Genomic DNA, 20,660 nt, shown 5'->3' on the forward strand with positions numbered 1-20,660 from the left:
AAACCCCCCCCCCCCCTCTTTTTATGTTTGTGTTCCCATTCACACAGTATATCTAAAATATCATTTTAAAATATTGCTTCCCTTTCTCGTTGTTTTGTTTGGGCAGGATTATGCATATGGCACTACAGGAAGCTTCTGTTGCTTTAGAATTGATAGTAATATGCAGATATGGGATAGAGAGAGGTTTTTTTTAAATGCATTAACATACAATGTAGCGCTGAAGTCTTGAGATCTTTAACCCTTTCTTAGAACAGACAGTGCACACATTTTACAACTGATAATGGAGATCTGCCAGCATAGTACAGACCGGGTTAATTATGGCAAATCTAATGCCTTAACATTACAGCAAAGGGAAAAGTTAAATTAGAGTTTTCAGCAAGTAAAAAAGTAAGCAGCAACTTTTAGATATTGTTAACGTTATTTTATGTGAATGAGAACATGTAAGGATTATAAAATGAAATACACTTCAGCACATTTGCAATGTACCACTACCTAGTGCCTCCTAAATGTTGATGCATGTTTTGTATTACCTGATTTGTGACATGTTAGTGCTTTGTTCTCTGTTTGCACAGGAAGAATTGGAGACGTTGGAGAATAATCTATTTGTTCAGCAAACCTCCCTCCAGGCGCAGCGACAGCAGCAGGAACGCGTGGCTGCATCTGTTACAGGGCAGATGTATCTAGAAAGCCAGGTTAGTGCTGTCATTAATTATCCAGTACAGTCTGCCTCTTCCATATCCTTCTTCTCTCCACATCTAAACCATTCACTCATGTATATCTATATTAATCCTAGTACAGATTTAAATGCAGCATATTTGTAAACAGAGTGACAATGTTTTTATTACTTTCTGCACCTTCTGTGGATATAAAGTCCACAAATCCCTGTGAAAATGCCAGGTTTTTGAGATGTAAAAAAAGTCAGATCAAGATGAATCCACCTTTTAATGTGACCTATAATCTGTGCAATTCAATTAAAAATACAAACTGATCTAGTTATAATAATGTGGCTGCATTAGTGTACACACCCTCTTATAATTAGGGATGTGGCTGTGTTCAGAATTAACTAATCACATTGAGGGCCGGTCCACACCACAAAGTCTGCGTTTCAGTGTGTTGGGCCTCTGGAACGCAAGCCAGCCAGCTCCCTGCGTTCAGGGGTGGGGGGGACGTGGCGGTGCATTGAATTCAATGGCACAGCAGCCACGCCCGCCGGTGCGATCGCCCGTACCCGGAACATAGGCAAATTAGTGCCTGCGTTCCAGTCCAGTGCGATCTGAAAAAATACTGCAAGCACTATTTTTGCAGCTCGAAGTTTGTGGTGTGAACCGGCCCTTAGTCAAGGTGGAAAAACTTATGAACAGTTCCAAACATCAGTCAATTTTGGCACAAAACCTTCAGGCCTCTGCTAAAAATCTGAAGATGAATTTCACATTTCAGCACGATAACGACCCAAATCATACCTTCAGATCAACAAAAGAATCGCTCCACCAGAAGATCAAAGTTTTGCAATGGCCCAGCCAGAGCCCAGACCTGAATCCAAATGAAAATCTGTGGGGTGACCTGAAGAGGGTTGTGCACAGGAGATATCCTCGCAATCCGACAGACTTGGAATGCTTTTGCAAAGATTCCCAAGGCAAGATGAGCCATGCTGATAGACTCCTATCAAAAAAGGCTAACAGGTATATTCACAAAAGGGTGAAGAGTTTGGAGAAGGCAGGAGAAGAGAAGAATCTAGGACAAAATAGCTGATTTGGAAAAAAAAATCTTCAATTCAGCTCACCTTTCAGTACAGCTATGTTGTCCTAGATTGTTCACTTCTCCTGCCTTCTGCAAACTCTTCACCCTTTTGTGAATAACCCTGTAAATGCTGTCATAAAATCAAAAGGTGCCTCAACAAATAATTTGTTTAAGGGTGTGCATATTTATGCAACCACATTATTATTTTTTTATTTTCCCCCTTCAAATATTTCAGTTTGTTTTAGTTGAATTGTACAGATTATAGGTCACAGTAAAAGTGGAAAAAATCTGTAGTGATTTTTATGTTGGTCTAATTTGTTTTTTTTACATCTCCAAAACCTGGCATTTTGCAGAGGTGTGTAGACTTTTCATAGCCACTGTATATGTCTGAAAAGCTGGCTGCAGCATTTTCTTCACATGAAGTGTGTGTCATCAGACTCAGTGCTGTAATATGGAAAGTACTGTCAGTGGAACAGTTTTACAAAGTATCACATTAGAGAGACAATATAACTGTACAGGCTGTGGTGAGAAGGGACTAAAGCAAGCAAAAAGCCCTCCAACTGAATCAGTGCATAGTAAATCCTTTTTATAACAGATGGTATTCGTATGTCTCATTCCATCACATATCCTCCCCAAAATAAAGATTATTCCTCATTTCAGGGCAGTGGGCAAATCAGTCCTTTATGCCCCATCAGCTAAGTCCACATCTAAAACTGTTGGTGTATAGTGCAAATATTGCTTCTGTGCTTAGAAGGCTTTACTGTGCTATGCATTGATTCATTTGGGGGGCTTTTTAATTGCTTTAGTTCCTTCTCACTATGACCTGTATAGTAATTCTGTCTCATTGGGTCCCAAACCCTACTCCATAGAAGCCATGGATTCCGTATTACACTGATGATGGCCAGAATGCATGAAATAGCTGTATGCAGTTTGGAATAAATGGCTCTATAATAGGCTGTATTTGCACTATACACCAGCAGTTCTGCATGTGCATCTGACCAAAGGAGTGTAAAGCAATGATTTGCATGGCACTGCCCACTGTCCTGAAATTAAGAATATTCTTCTTCATTTTGGGTTATGTGATGGCAGGAGACATGTAAATACCTTCTAGTCTTAAGAAGCACTTTACTGTGCTCCTTCACTCCATCTAGTGGCAGTAGTGTGTTGCAAGCGCGTTAAAAAACAGCCCCTGTGTGTTCTTCCCAGTGGGTGTGTGGTATGTCTGGATTAACAGCGTGTGTGCAGCCTTTGGGGGCAGTTGATTAGCTGCATTGCCTTTTGGTCTCTTTTGGACTAATGCTATAGGAAATGCAGGCAATCTGTTCTAATGTTTTATCAATCCCCAGGGAGGTGAAAGGATTGCTTCTTCATGCATATTTGTTCTTTCTACTGTGGGCTGTACCATAGGTATTGCAATGTGATCACTACTATAGCTCCCTTGTAGTGAAACCACATTTACGTTGCACTTGTCTGAGGTAGAGCTTTCCACAAAACATTTCGTTTTTTCTAGGAACTCTTGCGTCTGTTTGGCATCCCATATGTTGTTGCCCCTATGGAGGCAGAAGCTCAGTGTGCAGTTTTGGATCTAACTGACCAGACTTCAGGGACTATCACAGATGACAGTGACATCTGGTTGTTTGGAGCACGGCATGTCTACAAAAATTTCTTTTCTCAGAATAAATATGTGGAGTACTACCAGTTTTGTGATATTCAGAATCAGCTAGGTAAGTCATTTTACAAGCCATAGGTGCCAGTGAATTAGAGCTAAATTACTGATGTCTGATCAGAACTCAAGTGGGGTTGTTTTGGCAAAATGACAGTAGAGAGCTAGTATTTTCCCCAATGCAATCAGTGTTTTTATTTCTTACCTGCACTAAAAAAATCTGACCTGAGATCTCAGTGGTTGCTATGGACATTCCAGACATATTTCTGTATTCCAGCTTTTATAATTTAAATAAAAAAACATAGGCATTTGTACATTTTAGGATCATACATTTAGACTATAATGTTCCTGGTAGGGTGACAGTGACCCTCAAAAAGCGTATTCAAACAAAACAAAAAAAGAGGTGAAGAAACAGCGGGAGAACGTTTATGGTGTAGTATTAGGGAGAAATAATCACAATAAAAGTTGGTATTACGGATATATAACTTGCGTAGATGAGGTTGCAGGTGGCCATAGGGAGATGGTTACTGCAACGTGTGTAGTGTCTGTGCAGAATACTTCCAAGCAGATGTAGTGGTGGTCGATCTTGATGCTCTAGGGATCCCATCAAAAAACTGACCAAGCGAGGAACTTAGGAATGGTTAGGTAAATTAAATGGGTGTAGAACAAGACCCATAGATTTGTTGTGCTGCAGAGGTCCATTGTGTAGGCTGTTGATGAAGGCGGTCCAATGGCAGTAAAGTCCTGATATTGAGAGTACACATGCCGCTGATTGCTGTCAAGCCGCAGCAGCCCAAGTGACTGTATCCACACTATATGTCTGAGGAAGTGACTTGGAGTCCCAAAATGTGTCCTTTCTATTTTACTCAATAATGGTGTTATAATAATAAATCTTTTTTTATCAAGACTTTACTGCCATTGGACCTCCATTAACCCCGTACACAACTGTCTTGTTCCACATCTATTCCATTTTAGGATCCTCTTCTGACCTACTAAATTTTATTTGTTGAGTAATCATCTTGGTTTTCATACAGGAAAATGAAAACACAAGAAGTAATATATAGTTAGCCAGGTTGAAAAGACACATGCACGGTAATGGAAATAGATGGATGGCACCTAACATAAAAGATAGTTCTCAAGCTAAAGTGCTTATTCATTATATGATCCCTAGTAACTGTCCATTTCATAAAACTACAACAGTATGTATCCAGTCAGCATCATCATATAATTTATTTCCCTTTTTAGTACACAGTATTCCTTTAAAATAATCCTAGAGTACTCTGTTATCCAGGGCTGAATGTATACAACTATTATACAAGTACATGAAAGTGAACTATAACTAAAGTCAATATTATCATAATCTTATTTTTAAAGATGCACATTTCTTGGTTGTTCTCATCATCCTAGAACCATAAGTGAGTCATTTATCTGGTACAAATAAACAGGTTGAGAGTTTAGTGGTTTCAGAGTGCATGCTTGTTCCATCATCATGACATATTAGGCAATAAAGCCTTGATCAGGCAAAGAACAAAACCATGATGAGAAACCCAGAGCCTGCACCTATTAAAATATGGCAGCCCCTATTTCTGTCATTGCTTTAAAGCCTACAGAAATTCTGTATACCGTATACTGTAGGTAGATTTGTTTTTAATATATTAAATTCATGTATGTCAGATGTTTATTCTTTGACATGAGGATAATGATATCCAGTGTTATACCATTCTGTCAAGCTTTGAATTTAACCTGTCTTAGTTAGTAGGGCATAGATATCAGTTATCAGAAGGTAATCTGGTTAAGGCTAACAGCTGTTATACAAATGTTACTGTTGTACTAGTGTTAATCCTATTTAATGTTGTGTTATTTTGCTTTACATATTGTTGTGTGTGGTTTATTTTACATGATGTTACCTTTGTTCATTCAATAATTAGGACTGAACTTCCTTATGCTTTATTTTTGTATATCTGATATTATGGGCCATTTTGGTACTCGCTCTGTAGATTTAAGAGTTTGTCTTCATTTTCACATTAAAGACATAAGAAGTAACATAAATGAATGTGCTATTAATGGCTATACTATGCATGAAATCTGCCAGCTCACCCAGCACTACCTATGTGATGAGATATCTGCATCCTTGTTTCTGTTAAAATGTGCATTAATGCTGTCGTTTACAGCAGTTAAGGTCTATAGAATCATATGAATTCTGTGGAGAAAATACAAGCATTATGCACTGAATTGTCCCTAGAACATAGGGGTCTGTTTTTAAACAATTTGCCGGGCCCTTCACCCTGCTGTGAATGTTCCTTTTGTGCAAATAATACATCATGGTCACTAGATGGAGCGGAGGGGTAATGGTAATGGAAAGAAATACTTCTATCCTATGCTCCTCCGCTCCATCTAGTGGCTGTCATGTATTATTACAACAACACACTACATTCTATCTGGGAAACTCCATAGTGGCCCTAATGTATTATTATTATTACAACACTACATTCAAACTGGTAACATATATTAAAAATATTTGTTTTTGATATTATTCTCCCAAAACGAATGTTCACAGATATTCAAAGGGCCCTGCAAATTGCTTATAAATAGACCCCACAGAGTGTTAGAGCCTATGATTGCTCATGTGTAATGCTAACCCTTTGTCAGGTGCAAGTGCATACGTTGTTAATTCCTCCAAACAGTATTTAATACTTAGCTCAAGCAGAACATTAGCAAGTGTATGGATGAGGTAAATATGGCACCTTAACATTTGGTGCTTTGACTGCACTGCACTAAACTAGAGATGTTGGCATAAAGGAAGCACATTATATAGACCTAAAAAGGAATCTCTTATTTTATTTTACAATTTTCATTTTTATGGTATCCGGTTGTACAAAACATCATAAAGTTCGTTGAAAGTTGACCTGCTTGTGTTTCTCTACTCCTCCAGTTAAACATTTTTTTTTTTTTTTAAACATTTACACACTGCAACTATTATGCCTTATTTTATGCTGAGTGTGTTTCTGTGCTTCCTGCAGAATATGTAGAAAGTGGAGCAGTTTGTGTTCTGTAGAATTCCTATAGACATGGCGAGTGCAGTTCCTGTGTAAAACACACTGCAGTCAGCAAAGTCTGGACTCTTGCCTGCATCACCGTGCCTGTCATGGACTTTGCTGCTACTCGCCAGCTTACCAGTCACTTCCAAGTTGTTCAGAGTTCAGGTTACCACCCTCGATCCTGATGGAATCCCAGAAATTTTAGCCTTAAAGATGAAATGAATACACTGGAAATCTATGCCACATATGAAAGGGCACGACTAACTACAGGTTCTGATAAGTCATTGACATTGCCTAAATAGTACGATCTACAGGAGCAGAGAGCTGGTTTTGTCTTGTCCACATTTTGCAGAATTGAAACTCTGGTCCACTATAAAGAGTATGTATGTTCATCGCTTACTAATTATAAAAAGCATAATCAGGACAGCCGTGCTTCTCTGTCTTTAAAGGTTGAAGGATAAACTATAGTGATAACAATCGGTTGTATTGTACTGTTCAATTAAGGTGAACTTAAGGGTTACTATATGTTCGCAAAAATAAAGGTCATACTTTTTGGGGTGTATTTATTTAAAAAATTGTAATTTGTCCTGCCAAACGTAATTTACACTTATTCCTTGCGAATGGAGGTAAAATCAATGTTGTTTGTTAGTATATTTTCTTTACAGGTCAAATATATCAGGAAAATACCACATTATGGCCACTAGATGAAGAGCATAGGAAAAAAAATATGTATTTCCTATGCTCCTCCACTCCACCTAGTAGCCATATTGCACTATTTTCCTGATATTACATTTGACCTGGAAAGAAAATATACGAATAACATTCCTATTTGCACCTATTCGCACAGAATGAATGCAATTTCACAGGACGAATAGCTCTGCAATTTTTATTTATAAATGCACCCATGGATATATTTTCTTGCAATGCTTTGGTATACTGCTTTATTGCTAAATCTAGATCAGGTTATCTTGGTCACTAAATGAACCTTATCTTTGTGTAACACTCAGGCCTGGAACGCTCTAAACTTATTAATTTAGCTTACTTGATGGGCAGTGACTATACAGAAGGAATATCCTCTGTTGGCTTTGTGTCTGCCATGGAGATACTGAATGAATTTCCTGGACATGGGCTCGAGCCTCTGCTGAAATTTAAGTAAGTCGTTTCTCTTTATGGTGAATGGTGAGTACATGAAAACATTTGTTCCATATAGACACGATTTCCGCAGGTTTATTAAAGGTTATAAACTGATATGTTTAAATGTTTTTTCATCATTTTACAAATAAACTTTTTAATTTGGGGTCCTTTCATGTTACTCTATTGTTAAAGCATGATTAAATTTCCACTTGCTGACCTAGCCTTGAACAGAAAATCCAAACTGGCATCCCCTGTACTTGTAGTGAGGAAGGGGGCTGGCTCATTCAGCTTTGTGTGTGTGTGTGTAATCCTGCTGAACATCACACAACGCAAACTATTCACAGCATAGTAATAACCATCCGCTGCCTCATGTTATCGAAATAAGAGGTATTGAAGCCCAACACCGGGACGGAGGAAAAAAAAAAACTTTTGCACTGGGGTCCAACCGGCACTGCGTAGGTTGCCTATCTTAAACCTCTCTTCGGCGCTCTCCTCTTCTCTCTATGATGCTCAGGGCAGATTTAACAATCATTTAACCCTTTCATTGTAGGGTAGGGGGGTTACTGGAAGGTTATTTGTTTATATGAGCACGTATGTATGTTTATGCAGTAATAAAAAGGTTGCAGGCAAGATTAACCACCTCTAAAAGACGCAAAGACTGCAGGTTTAGGCAAACTCTGACCCTCCAGCTGTGGTGCAACTACAAATTCCACTAGGCATTGCAAGACTCTGACAGCCACAGGTATGACTCGCAGAGGCACAATGATATTTTTTTAGTTTCACCACAGCTGGAGGGCCAGATTGTACCTACCCTCATTTTAGTATGATGATTTTCTTTTCATAAGGATTTAGAGGACCTGTTGGCAAGACACACAATTCAACAGTATGCATGAGAAGGGGAGAATCTGCTTACCTTTGTATTGATTGTTGTACTTGAATGTGTAATTTGGGGCCTAAAGCAAGAGGTAAAGCCTGAGTGCATCATAATATTGCTCTTTTGTAATTTTTACCCTATCTAATCATCACACACAATACCCATTTTGATTCACCAATTAACCCTTACTAAAAAAAAACAAAAAAAAACATCAGCTATCTGGACTACATTAGTTCTTTAAAGGGCCAACCCATCAGTGGTAGACATTTTATATGTTATGGGGAGTACTAAAGGGCAGGTTCCCGAGCTCTTCTGCAACTGTCGTGCTTTTCCTTTCTTGATAGAAAAGTGTCACCTTTCACCGCATTCCCTGTGATATAACTAAAAAAAAAATTGCAGTTATGCTTTCCATATACATGGCATGTTTATGGCTATCGTAACCAGCTTTTAAGGATAATAAGGACTGAATGAATGAAGGCACTCTACTACCAGTTTACATATTAATTTTTCAATCTACTTTATATCACAGAAAAACAGGTTTCTACTGGCTTAAATGTTCTGTCGGTATGGCTAGCCTTAATGAGACCTCCTTGTGATGAGTGCAGCACATGAGGGGACCTGGAAATTCAGATATGGAGATCTTTCTGCCAGATTTTTCCAGCAAAGCAGACCCATAGCTTAGCCTGGAAGAATTCAAATACAGGTTTCTGGTGCACCAATCTTTTTAATACGACTGCAATAATCCAGCAGAAGATCACACAAATTGGAGAAAACCCAATCCCACTTCCTTACCCACCTTACAGGATTTGTTTTGAAATAACCTAGACTTACCCCCAAACTTCACTCTTCCCTGTAGTTCATGTCCCAGCATCAACTTTTTTTTTTTATCCGATTAACCGATTAATCGAACTTAATAATCGGCCAACTAATCGATTATGAAAATAATCATTAGCTGCAGCCCTAGAAAGAAGTCAGTGTTTGTGTAGAGGGACAGAGGTGGGTAGAGGGTAGGAGGTGCTCTGTTAGTCCACCAGACAGGGCTGGCCACCCTGTTTGGAATTTCAGAGCAGAAAAGGTACTGTTATTTTTTTCCATTTAAATAGAATAATAGCATTAACAGTATGTATACTTTTTTTTTTTAGAGAATGGTGGACAGAGGCCCAAAAGAATAAGAAAAGTAGACCTAATCCAAAGGATACTAAAGTAAAGAAGAAACTGCGTGATCTAGAGCTACATCCTAGTTTCCCTAACACGGCAGTAGCTGATGCATATCTAAAACCAGTGGTAGATGAGTCAGAAGGAGTTTTTTCCTGGGGGAGGCCAGACCTTGAACAAATCCGAGAATATCCTTTACTGTATTACTAAGTGATATTGTTCTAATGAATACTGTAAGTGGTTCATCTATGATTCAGTGCAGAGATAATACAGAAACGATACAATATAAGAAAAAAGACCCACAAATCCTTTTATGTTCTTGCACCTCATTTATAAGTATTGGGGTTTTGTGCTTAGTGTTTACCAATTCGCTGTGGTATATAACGCATAGTTTGTATAACAACAATTCATGGTTTATGAACAGAAAAGGCTGTGAAAACATCGATAAAGAGCATGTATTTTCTTCAAAACTATTTCATGACAGAGATTCGACAACATTGTAACCACAACCCTCTGCAATTATGGGTTTCCCTATCATCTATAACTCTAAAGTGGCTCTTTTGTTATATAACAAATTGGTAATGATTAATTAAATTAACTAAATCTAAAATCGTTCAAATGCTGCTATTTTCTTAACCACAAATACATTCTGTGAAAGCCGCTTTGGTTGGTATCGCTCAAAGACAGATGAAGTGCTTTTACCAGTACTAAAACAGTTAAATGCCCAGCAGGTAAGCCTGGACAATTTGTTTCCACAACTTTTTGATTCATGTTAAAGCAAGAGTATTTGTCACACACTGAAAACTTGGTGATGGGGTGGGATCTGTTTGCTTTAGTAATGGACAGACTGGCTACATTTGAATAAGTCAATTAAAATTGATTTGTGTTCTTTAATTGATATTTTCATTATAAGCATTTTAAATGTTTTCCTCATGTCGTTCTGTGTTTGTCCTCAGACCCAGCTCCGAATAGATTCTTTTTTACGCATAGAGCGGCATGAGGCCCACACTCTGAAAAGTCAGAGGCTGCGTAGGGCTGTAACCTGCATGAAGAGGAAGGAGAAGGACAGCGAGACTGCAGAAGTAGAGGAAGCCACTGCCCTTTTGGAGAAAGATGATGGAAACCAGAAAGGAGCAAAATCTTGTAAAAGTGGTAAAAAAAAACTGAGTAAAAAGATGAATGAGGCTGAACCAGAAAGTCCTAATACTGTGTGTGTGGAGGGGGGGTTTATTGGCTCCGGTTTAAGACCCATGTCTCCTGATAATAAAAACTCATCTACTAGCTCTGACAGTGACTCAGAAGCAAACTCAGATGCAAGATGTAACAGGGGACCAAAAACAAGCAAAGACAGCATGGCTGCCCCACTTTTAAAGAGAGATAATGTAGAGACAAGCAGCTCGAGTGAGAATGAAGAGAAGGTGGTGCTTGTGACTGCCAAGCCAGTGTTTCAGGGCAAGAATAAAAAGCCAAGAACTGTGAGAGGAAGAAAGAGATGAATCTGGGAATATGTATAACTTATTATTGTGTTGTGTTTGAATTTTGTAGTGAAAATTATATAATGAAATTTTGCATTAATTATAGATATTGTTGTCTTGTTTCTGCTCCTATTTCTGTTGCTGCTTTTTGGGGCAGGATCATTGAGGGCTCTTTCACACCAGTTGTGGTGACCGGCTTCTTTCCACACTGGATCAATTCAGTAAACGGAGCGTTGTGTAGAACTACACACCGCTGCCACCCAGCAGGCACCAGCCACATACTAAAACAAAGCACTTTAGCATAGGGCTGGTGTAAAAGGGCCCTAAAATTATTTTATTGTGTCAACTGTCACAGGTATAATTTCTGTATGTCAGCTAATTAAATAAATACAGCTATGGTTCTCTTAAAACATTATGATAGAAAATTATTTTCTTACTATAGTTGACTTCTGACATATAATAATTAATTTAGCGCCTTCAAATTCTTCCTCTTCTTTGCTTTGTATACATGCAAATGTATAAAAGGCAATTGTGCTGTAACGTATTATTGTACCATGCACAGAAAGAAGTTGTCCAATCTGTTCAAAAGTGACCATCAACCCTGAGGTCGGGTAATTTAGGCTGAATGCTGTTTCATTCAAGATGAGTTTTAACCCCTGGCCTCCCCTCAGGAAATGTCTTTTTTTTTTTTTTTTCTTTTCGTACTTTCCATTTTACTACCCCATACACACTAATTTGACCCCTAAGGTCCAATAAAACAATTCTCTAACATATAATTGTAAAAAATGGGATCATTTAATGCCATAATCTTTCCTATTCTTCCCGCAGAAGATTTATCTGTTGACATTGTTTTTAAGTTTAGATTTTTAAATAAGCATATTGAAACCAAGATACAAGGAGTGTTTGGCTATTCTAGCTCATTCATTGGCCTTAACATGCTTAGAAGATTCAAGCTTGCTTTGTATAGAACAGTTGGAAAAAATAGTTCAACAGTCAGGTCATCACTTTTATTAGGTTCCTTACAGTTTACTCTAGGTTCCTTTTTCATCCCCATCCAATGTGCACAGCTTCCATCCACTGGTGCCATGTTAAGAATTTCAGACGTGTTGTTGTGAGCTGAATGACAAGAAGGGCAAGAGTTCCGGCTCCCAAACAGCCTGTGTGTCTATGCTTCCAGAAGACTGTCTTCCCGGGTTTGCAAACAGGGGAACTGCAGACTCTTCCATACACCGGGTCTCATGCTTCAGACACTGAGGTTTTACATGTCATTATAAAACTTCTATCATATTGCCTCTCAAAGGTTCAGAAATATGTCATCTGAATTCTATGGATAATTTAAGAAAAGATGAGTGATTCAGCCTGCTTACTAGGTGCATCTAGTTACCAATTAGTACCATTTAGTACTAATGCATTTGGCAATGCATCGGTAGTTATCGACCTCTAAACAGATCCATAGAAGGAAGTAAGAAGGAAGTAAGTGTTCTTTAGAAGGAAGTAAGTGTTCAACCACATACTTTATGATTAGCGGTTACATAACAAAGTTCCAGATTAAAACGGCTTAGCATTTGCAAAGCAGCATTGAAATAATGATTGTATAGGGCAATTGTATAGGGCAATATAACCCTAGTTGCCCTATACAATCATTATTTCAATGCTGCTTTGCAAATGCTAAGCCGTTTTAATCTGGAACTTTGTTATGTAACCGCTAATCATAAAGTATGTGGTTGAACACTTACTTCCTTCTAAAGAATTCTTAACCTTCCTGATGTTGTATTCAGAATATTTTTTTCTGGAAAAATCACGAAAGCTTCAGTCACATGTAAAGAGGATAGAAAAGTAGTTCTCTGTAACCACAGCTTAACATGTTTATTTTGATGCTGTGTCTGGTAAGGCATAGATTATTGTGCTGTTGTGCATACATGACAATATGCATTGGAGTTGCATGTCCTCGAACTTAAAATGCTTATATTTATAAAGTATACACTTAATGGTTCCTAGAAGAAAAAGAATATCAGTGGTGCTAATACTTGATGTAATCTTCCATTTTGTATTTAATGAGGAAATCCTTTTTGTATTATTTATACATAACCTGTAAAAAAGATGCATGTAATATTTTACTGAAACTTTTTTTTATTTGCTTAATCCTTAGTCACCGCTTAGTCAATGTTGAATCACCACTATGCTTTTTAAATATAGTTGTATACAAATTAAATGATACAATATTTCTGAACTTTATGCTTGATAATATGAAATGTTTAACTTATGTCTGTGTGTGCCTACTGTTCTGTATAGATATACACCCTCTTGATTTACATTTGTCCCAATTAAATTGAAAAGGCCTTAAAAGCTACTCTCTCTTTTGCAACTCACTACTATTACATGGTATTGTTATTAATATGGGATACTATTACATTGACCAATGGGAGTTTTGAGCTCAGGTTTTGCAGGTAACCTGATTTGGGATGACGCCGCTCACATCCTTTGGTCTATTTTTTCCTCTCACCCTTTTTTGTAACTATTTTTTTAATTTCCACTGAAATTTGCTATGTCCTCCCAATAAAGAAATAAGTGAAAACTGAATTTTGTGTACTGCTCATTACATCTGTTTCTCAATTAACTTATTGGGGACCTTGTTTGTTTCTGGTTGTTCCTCTCTTTGTACTACTGCTAGCTTTTCACTGAATCTTTTCCTCCTTCCTGGCTAGGGGTTATAGCTCCAAGGGAACTTTTACTTGATGTTCATCCTCCTGAAGGCAGGACTAAAAGCCCTGAGGTCTGCTGTTTCCCCACTTAAGTAACTGGCAAGTACAAAAAATCCCATTTGGTTTCCTTTAGTCATTTACATCAATCTTAAGGTGGCCGTACACCTTACGGTTATCGTACAATTTTTTTCATCCTGTCATTGAACTGTCGTCCACGTTCGGCTCAAATACCCTATCTTGCACAGACCAATGTGGATTTCGATTATCGTTCGTTATCAATACTAACTGATTTTCGTCAATTGACAGAATGGATTTTCGTTTGCGCATGTCCAGTGTTCATGTTGCGTTTTATTTTCGTACAAAAACACCACTAATCCATCAATTTTTGATATGATTCTAAAAAAAAGTTTTCCAGCCTGACCGATCGAGGAAATTCGGGCAGTTGTACAGTAATACTGATTGTTCGCTTCCCATCAACTTGCTGATTTATCGTACGAAAACCCAATCTCGTTCGGAAATTTAATGATAATCGCAAGGTGTATGGGCACCTTTTAGGCTGGTCAGTATACACTGTTGTTTTTGCAGTAAAACAATGGAGAGTGACGAAGGTTAGCCAGTCATTTATAAGCGAACAATTTCTATTTGTGTTTGGTATTTCTGTATTGTAAATTGGTACAATGCATTACTGGTAATAAGTATGGAAAACATTTCACAAGTAGAATTGGTAGGCTCTCTAGAGCCACATAACACAATTTAATTTTTGCATTTATTTAGCTATCTTCACAGGAGGTGGACATATTTAGGTACCATATTAATTACTGCTGACACACTAGATGTACACTGAGTGGCCAGATTATTATGACCACCCCATCAGTACTTCGTTGGGCCACCTTTTGCCTTCAATACTCCGGCGATTCTTCTTGGCATTGACTCCACGAGATGTTGAAAGGTGATGATTTGCTAATAGTTCATCTAGCTTATGATCTTCTGTTCAAGAGGCTGATGCAGCATTGCTTGTGACACTAAAAAATAGTATGCTTTTGTAAAGAGATAACTTTTTCCCAAGATTAAATGTAGAGCTGGATTTAAACAGTTTTTTGGCTAATGATTAATATTATGACTTTTTATTAATTATGGATTTTAAACATGTTTAGATTTATTCCCTTTAGGGTGAATAGGTATTATTTAATCCATTTTATGATTATTATGATGACCTTCTATTAGGCTTTTTAAAAATGGTGTTGATTATTACAGGTAGTACTGGATTTTAAACTAGTTAAAGGAGAACTATGACATGAGTGATTTCCACTCACCTCATAGTTCTAAGCCGACCTGTGACAATGAGACTTGTCACAGGTCGGCTCAGTAGATCGGGAGGTGAGAGAACACATACCGGGTTCCCTCACCTCTCGATCCTGTCACGGCTCTCTGCCGTGACAGGGGGAGGGGCTGGATTCCCCTCTCCCCGCTCCGATCTGCCAGCGCTGACTGGCGGAACGGACGGGGGAGGGGGCGGGTACAGCTGGCTCTGCCTCTAGATAGGCAGAGCCAGCTGTCACTCACGCAGCTGGGCGGATCCCGTCATCTAAGTCGGGATCCACTCCAGGTGCGGCGTCTCAGTATACCGCGAGCTGTAGCTCACGGTATACTGAGCTTAGGGTAACGGGAGGACGCTAGTTTGTGTCCTCCCGTTACCCCAAGGAGAACTATGGGGAAAAACACTGACCCCATAGTTCTCCTTTAAGAATGAGTTGTATAGGATTTTGAGTGACCTCTAGTGGCCACTTTCTATTATTATAATTGCTATGGATGTAGACTTCCTGTCATATGAGTGACCTCTGGTGGCCACTTTTATTATTACAAAGGATTTTGATATAGACTTCCTGTCACAAGAATGACATCTAGTGGCCACTTTGACTAGTACATTTTCTATGGATGTAGACTTCCTGTTACATGAGTGGTCTCTGGTGGCCACTTTTATTATTGCAATTGCTATGGGTATAGACTTCCTGTCACATATGACAGTTTCCTGTTTAGGAGAGATATAAGGAGAGTAACAAGTAACCTCAGTACGTCTGCACTTTCTTGAAAAAGTATTTGTACGAAACGCGTCAAAAGAAGTGGACACGCACTGAGGTTGGGCCACGCTAAGTTGGAAGGAGTTTAATTGTGTGATTATTCGACTGGCTTGTTCATGACGTATTGGAATATTTTTTAAAAAGCGATTGTTTCTGGGAATCTTGCAAGTGTTTTTAAAAAAAAATTTTGAAATAAAAACCTGTTTTTGGCATATTACACTGTTTTTTTTATCCTCTCTGGGATACGGATACGTTTTTTTAAACGACCACACCTGAACCAGAAGCTTTCTTGTGAAAGAGCACAGAGTGGAGGAGCAAACGCTCACTGTGATTGCGATGCAGGATTGTTATGCCTCTTTGAATATGGAAGTCTGGTGAGTGCGGTGTGTTTCACACTCACCGGGAGTTTGCACACTACAGCTATAAGGCCGCATTCACACATAGCGATATATCGCGCATTTTTGCCGCGCGATATCGCGAGAAGTCGCCGGCCAATGATATTCAACGGAGCTGTCTTAGCTCCGTGTCGCTCGTCGCAGTCGCAGGTCGCTTCTACAGGACCCTTTTTTCGGCGGATTTTGCTTTTTTCTATGGAGCCCGACAGAGAAGGTCGTGCTACCGTCGCTGGAACGTTGCCCCGAAAGTCGCGCTATTCCGGCCGCTGCAAAGGTTAGTCGCTACATGTGAATGGGGCCTAAGAAGGACTTATCACTGATGTTTTTTTTATATCTTGGCAATTTTTAACTTTTTTTTCCCTTCTTTTTTTTTTTTGCATCAATTTTTGGTGGACTTTTAATTACCAATTTGCACCTAATCTCTACTGGAGATATTACAATGAGAGACACGTTTCACTATTTATGAGTATTTATTAATTATATTGGTTATATGTGATTTATTTGATATTTAGTACTATATTATTAACGTATTATGATTATTGATTAGCGCAGTGCATTTGTTTGATATAAGTGTATGTATGTATGTATGTACATATTAAGTAGTCCTTATTTAGTCTATAGTGGCCCCTCTACTCCCTACAATGTGTCTTGCTGTAGTCTCAACAGAACAGAAAAAAGATGTGTGAAAGCTTGCTACTTAATATACATCTACTGATTCCATTTGAAACTATGAGGTATTGGTGTTACTTTGGGCTGTTTGCTTTTGTTAATTATTAAAATCTTTTTTTAATTTTTTTTTTATTTCAGTCCATTAAGTCACATGGATCCGTTTAATTTTACAAACTACTGGTAACTTGAGGCAGACCATAATTCTGTTTCAGTGAGGTGTCTATTTAGAAGAACAGAAAAAGTAATTTGACTTGGTGATGAAATGATTCATTTCTTAAGAAACGCATGCCTTTTTCAGGAATCTAATAGGCTTCTTACTATGTTCATTTGGAGAACCTGCATAAAATAAATGCCCGTGCTAAGTGTCTTACAGTCACTACATTTATACTTTAAAAGTCCAAATGTGATTTGGTGGGGAAGTAAGCAGAGATGGTGGAAGCTACCTAGCACAGGCTCAAGAGAATACAATCCTATTGCCCTTCTACTGACCCTGTTAGATGGTCTGTGAATGTTCTTGCATGGGATTACATAGAATTTAGATGAGGCAAACTGAGTTGACCTTATTTTAGCGCAGCTTCAGTGTTTACATGTTGACATTCATATCTCAGTGATTTGGTATCACTGGTTATCTAGAAATGCTCTTTGAAGACACACACATTTACCAACGGATTTATATGTAGAAAATTGATTAGGCATGGGCACCACATCCGTATACTCTAACAAGTAAGACAAAAAGTAGACAAAATATGTTGGACTTTAATGGCACCCAAACAATCAGTTTGTTAAAAATGCTTTATCCTTATTAAAACATATTGTTTAAAAAGGTTTTGTGTGTCGAACGAATAAACATATCACTATGGTGCATGCTTTGCACCTGCCTGAGAACTGGTCTCATTTGCCACCTTAGCCATAGCTGTTTGTATTTTTCAGTCCGTAACACATTCCAAAGATATCAAAATACATACAGTTCATAAATATCATATTCATTGTTGGCTTTACTTGTGGAAGAGATTAATATTTCAAAGCGTTTAGCAGATAATCATAATCTACTGTTTCAGCGTGAGATTCTCAGGGAGTACAAGTGAGTACAGGTGAGGGCATACAACAATGCAACAGTTCACTCTTGAAAAGGAAGGAAAAAGGTAAAGCCACCGAGCATACATATATTCTTATCGGTCGAAGGAAAAAATACCTTCAATAGAACTGCCCAGTGCAACCCACAATGTGGACTCCACTCCCCTCCTCAGAGATCTTATCAGCCTACTAGTACATGCCTTAGCTTAGTTGTGGTGAAAAGTCACTTTACAAAGGATACACAGTCACGTGCAAGGAGAATAAAGAGAAAAAACTATTTTTGTTTGCACATGATGGAAGTCGACAGAGCGTCACCCTATTTACTAAACTAAGGGAAAATTTGCTTGCAAAGTGAACATCCTATTTGCATTTAGTAAATCGACCTCCAAGTAGCTGTTTTAGGGCTCAATCACACGACTAGGCCAGCACACAGTGCTTAAGGCCTCATTCACACGAGTAACAGCCGGCCCGTACAGATCCGTGCTGCGTGCATGACCGTATTGGGCCATGAATGGGCCAGATCTGCGCTGTGTGCATGGCAGTATTGGGCCGCTCCCGGGAAGGACAGGTGCTGCGTATGATTGCACACAGCAGCCTGTCCTTCTCTATGGGAGTATGCGGCCATCCGCTCACCCGAACTGCATATCCGTGCCGGTGTCCCTGCTCGGACCCAGACAGGATCCATCCTGTCTGCGTACGAGTACGGACATGCAGTGCGGGTGAGCCTACGGCCGCGTACTCCTATTAAGAAAAGGGTGCTGCGTGCAATCACACGCAGCACCTGTCCTTCCTGGTAGCGGCCCAATACGGCCATGCACGCAGCACAGATCTGTACGGGCCGGCTGTTACTCGTGTGAATGAGGCCTTAAGCACTGTGTGCTGGCCTGTTCAGCTGTATTCATCACAGTAAAGCACTGACACTCAGCCACCACTGGTATGTTGACACATCCTTATGAAGTTCATACAAAGAGTATACATGATGTACACAGTGCAATAAGAAAAAACAAATTTAGGGAAAACTTTATTTTTTAACAAGCAAATGCAATCCTTACTTGCTCAGAGTGCTCTACAAAAGTATTCTTTTGCGAGAGCTTGGTTCTACTGTTTTTGTAATCCCAAAATGTGTAACATGTAACCTCTGTGAATGCATCCATTTCTTAATTATTATTTTTTTTTCTTTTTTTTTAAGCATTCTTTTCTGCACTTTGCATAACTTTTAATAAAGACTGCATTGAGAAAGTAAATGCCATGATTTATGTATAGCTGCAATCATAACATGTCTGTATCATTAAAGAATCAAATAAAATGCAGCAGAATTTCATGTACTGGGATACTTTTCTCTCCTCTAAGCTCTGATCAGTAATAGCAGTCTCAAGCAGAAATTAGCACACACGGCCTTTTTCTGGAATGTGGTGATGGGACATTTGTGTCCAAGTGGCAGCTGCCAGGGTCAGGATTCATTAAGCCTTGTCCATGTAGGGGAAACATCACCGTCACATTACCAGCGTGCAACTTACACTGAGTACACTGACTGCCTTTTGGAAGGAACAACCAAGGCCAACATCCAAAGTGTTTTTTAAAAAGGAATGTTTTTGTTATCCTGACACCCACATGGCTCCAAGTGCTCCAAGTACAAGGTAATGTCATTGTCATACTATTTATCTATAAGTCAGAAGCTGGAGATTGTTCTCTTCTGGAAAGCTTTTAATAGAGGTCACTTTTACTGAGTTACATAATCATGACGAGAAGAAACAGGTGATGGACTATAAAATCTTAACTAATGATATTATACAGTATTAATGTAACAAATCAAATGTTTTAGCAGCTAAGGCGATCCTGGATGGGCTGTTACCACCAGTAGAAGAGAATTAAAACATAAAAACTCATATGTTTGTTTTGGGGAGTTTTTTTTATTAGGGTTTCACTAACTTGCATTATATTATTATTTGAATGCTGAATGACATGGAAAATGTCCAGGCCCTGTAAAAATAATCTGGTCTATAAGAAAACTGCTGTCCGTGATCTCATAGGTACTTGGCATTTTGACACGCTAATGTCTCTCCAGAACTGAGGATACATTTTGAAACCTTTTTAAAGCAATAACTTTTTCACAATCAAATTCTATTTATATTTCCTATGCAGTTTGATTCTTTTTTTTTTTGCTTTATAAATGTATGAAATTCTAAACTTTAAATGGTTGGCAAAAATCAATTTCCCAACTGCCATTCAAATCCACTATATCTAAGACTCCGTTCATACCTAGGCGTTTTGTTGCTCAATGCTAAACGCGACAAAATTCTCAAGACAAGGTATTCCATTCGCTTGTCCTGAGCATAACAAAATCCTCAAGACAAGGAATCCCATTCATTTCTATGGCCCCTGTTCACACATGAGCATTTTGTTGCACAAAGTTTGCCATTAAGGCCTGACCTACACCTAAGCGACAGTGTGCTTGCACATAAAAAAACGCAAAATTTTTTCTGCACGTTTTTGTGCACATGTATTAAATTAAATACGCATGTTTTTATGAGCAGGTTGTGACACACTGAAGTAAATGGACAAAACACGCCCATATGTGCGTAAAAACGTATTGCAACACGTGTTTCCAAGTGTTTCCTCTTAAGTCTATGGGACCAAAATGAGCTAAGATCTGCCCCAAAGAAGCT

The 20,660-nt window shown here is 38.6% G+C and overlaps 1 protein-coding gene across 1 annotated transcript in view; it reads left to right on the forward strand.

The window, feature by feature from the left end:
* Window positions 1-11,101, forward strand: part of LOC108804736 (DNA repair protein complementing XP-G cells homolog) — a 26,603-nt gene extending 15,502 nt beyond the window's left edge. The window contains exons 10-15 of the mRNA XM_018576602.1: window positions 573-692; window positions 3,248-3,461; window positions 7,446-7,590; window positions 9,589-9,789; window positions 10,248-10,332; window positions 10,558-11,101. Coding sequence (XP_018432104.1) covers window positions 573-692; window positions 3,248-3,461; window positions 7,446-7,590; window positions 9,589-9,789; window positions 10,248-10,332; window positions 10,558-11,097 — 1,305 coding nt within the window. The 3' untranslated portion in view covers window positions 11,098-11,101. The remainder of the gene's footprint in view (window positions 1-572; window positions 693-3,247; window positions 3,462-7,445; window positions 7,591-9,588; window positions 9,790-10,247; window positions 10,333-10,557) is intronic.
* Window positions 11,102-20,660: the final 9,559 nt, after the last annotated feature.

Source organism: Nanorana parkeri, unplaced genomic scaffold, assembly GCF_000935625.1.
Source record: "Nanorana parkeri isolate BGI_ZX_2015 unplaced genomic scaffold, ASM93562v1 scaffold71, whole genome shotgun sequence".
Lineage (NCBI taxonomy): Eukaryota > Metazoa > Chordata > Amphibia > Anura > Dicroglossidae > Nanorana > Nanorana parkeri.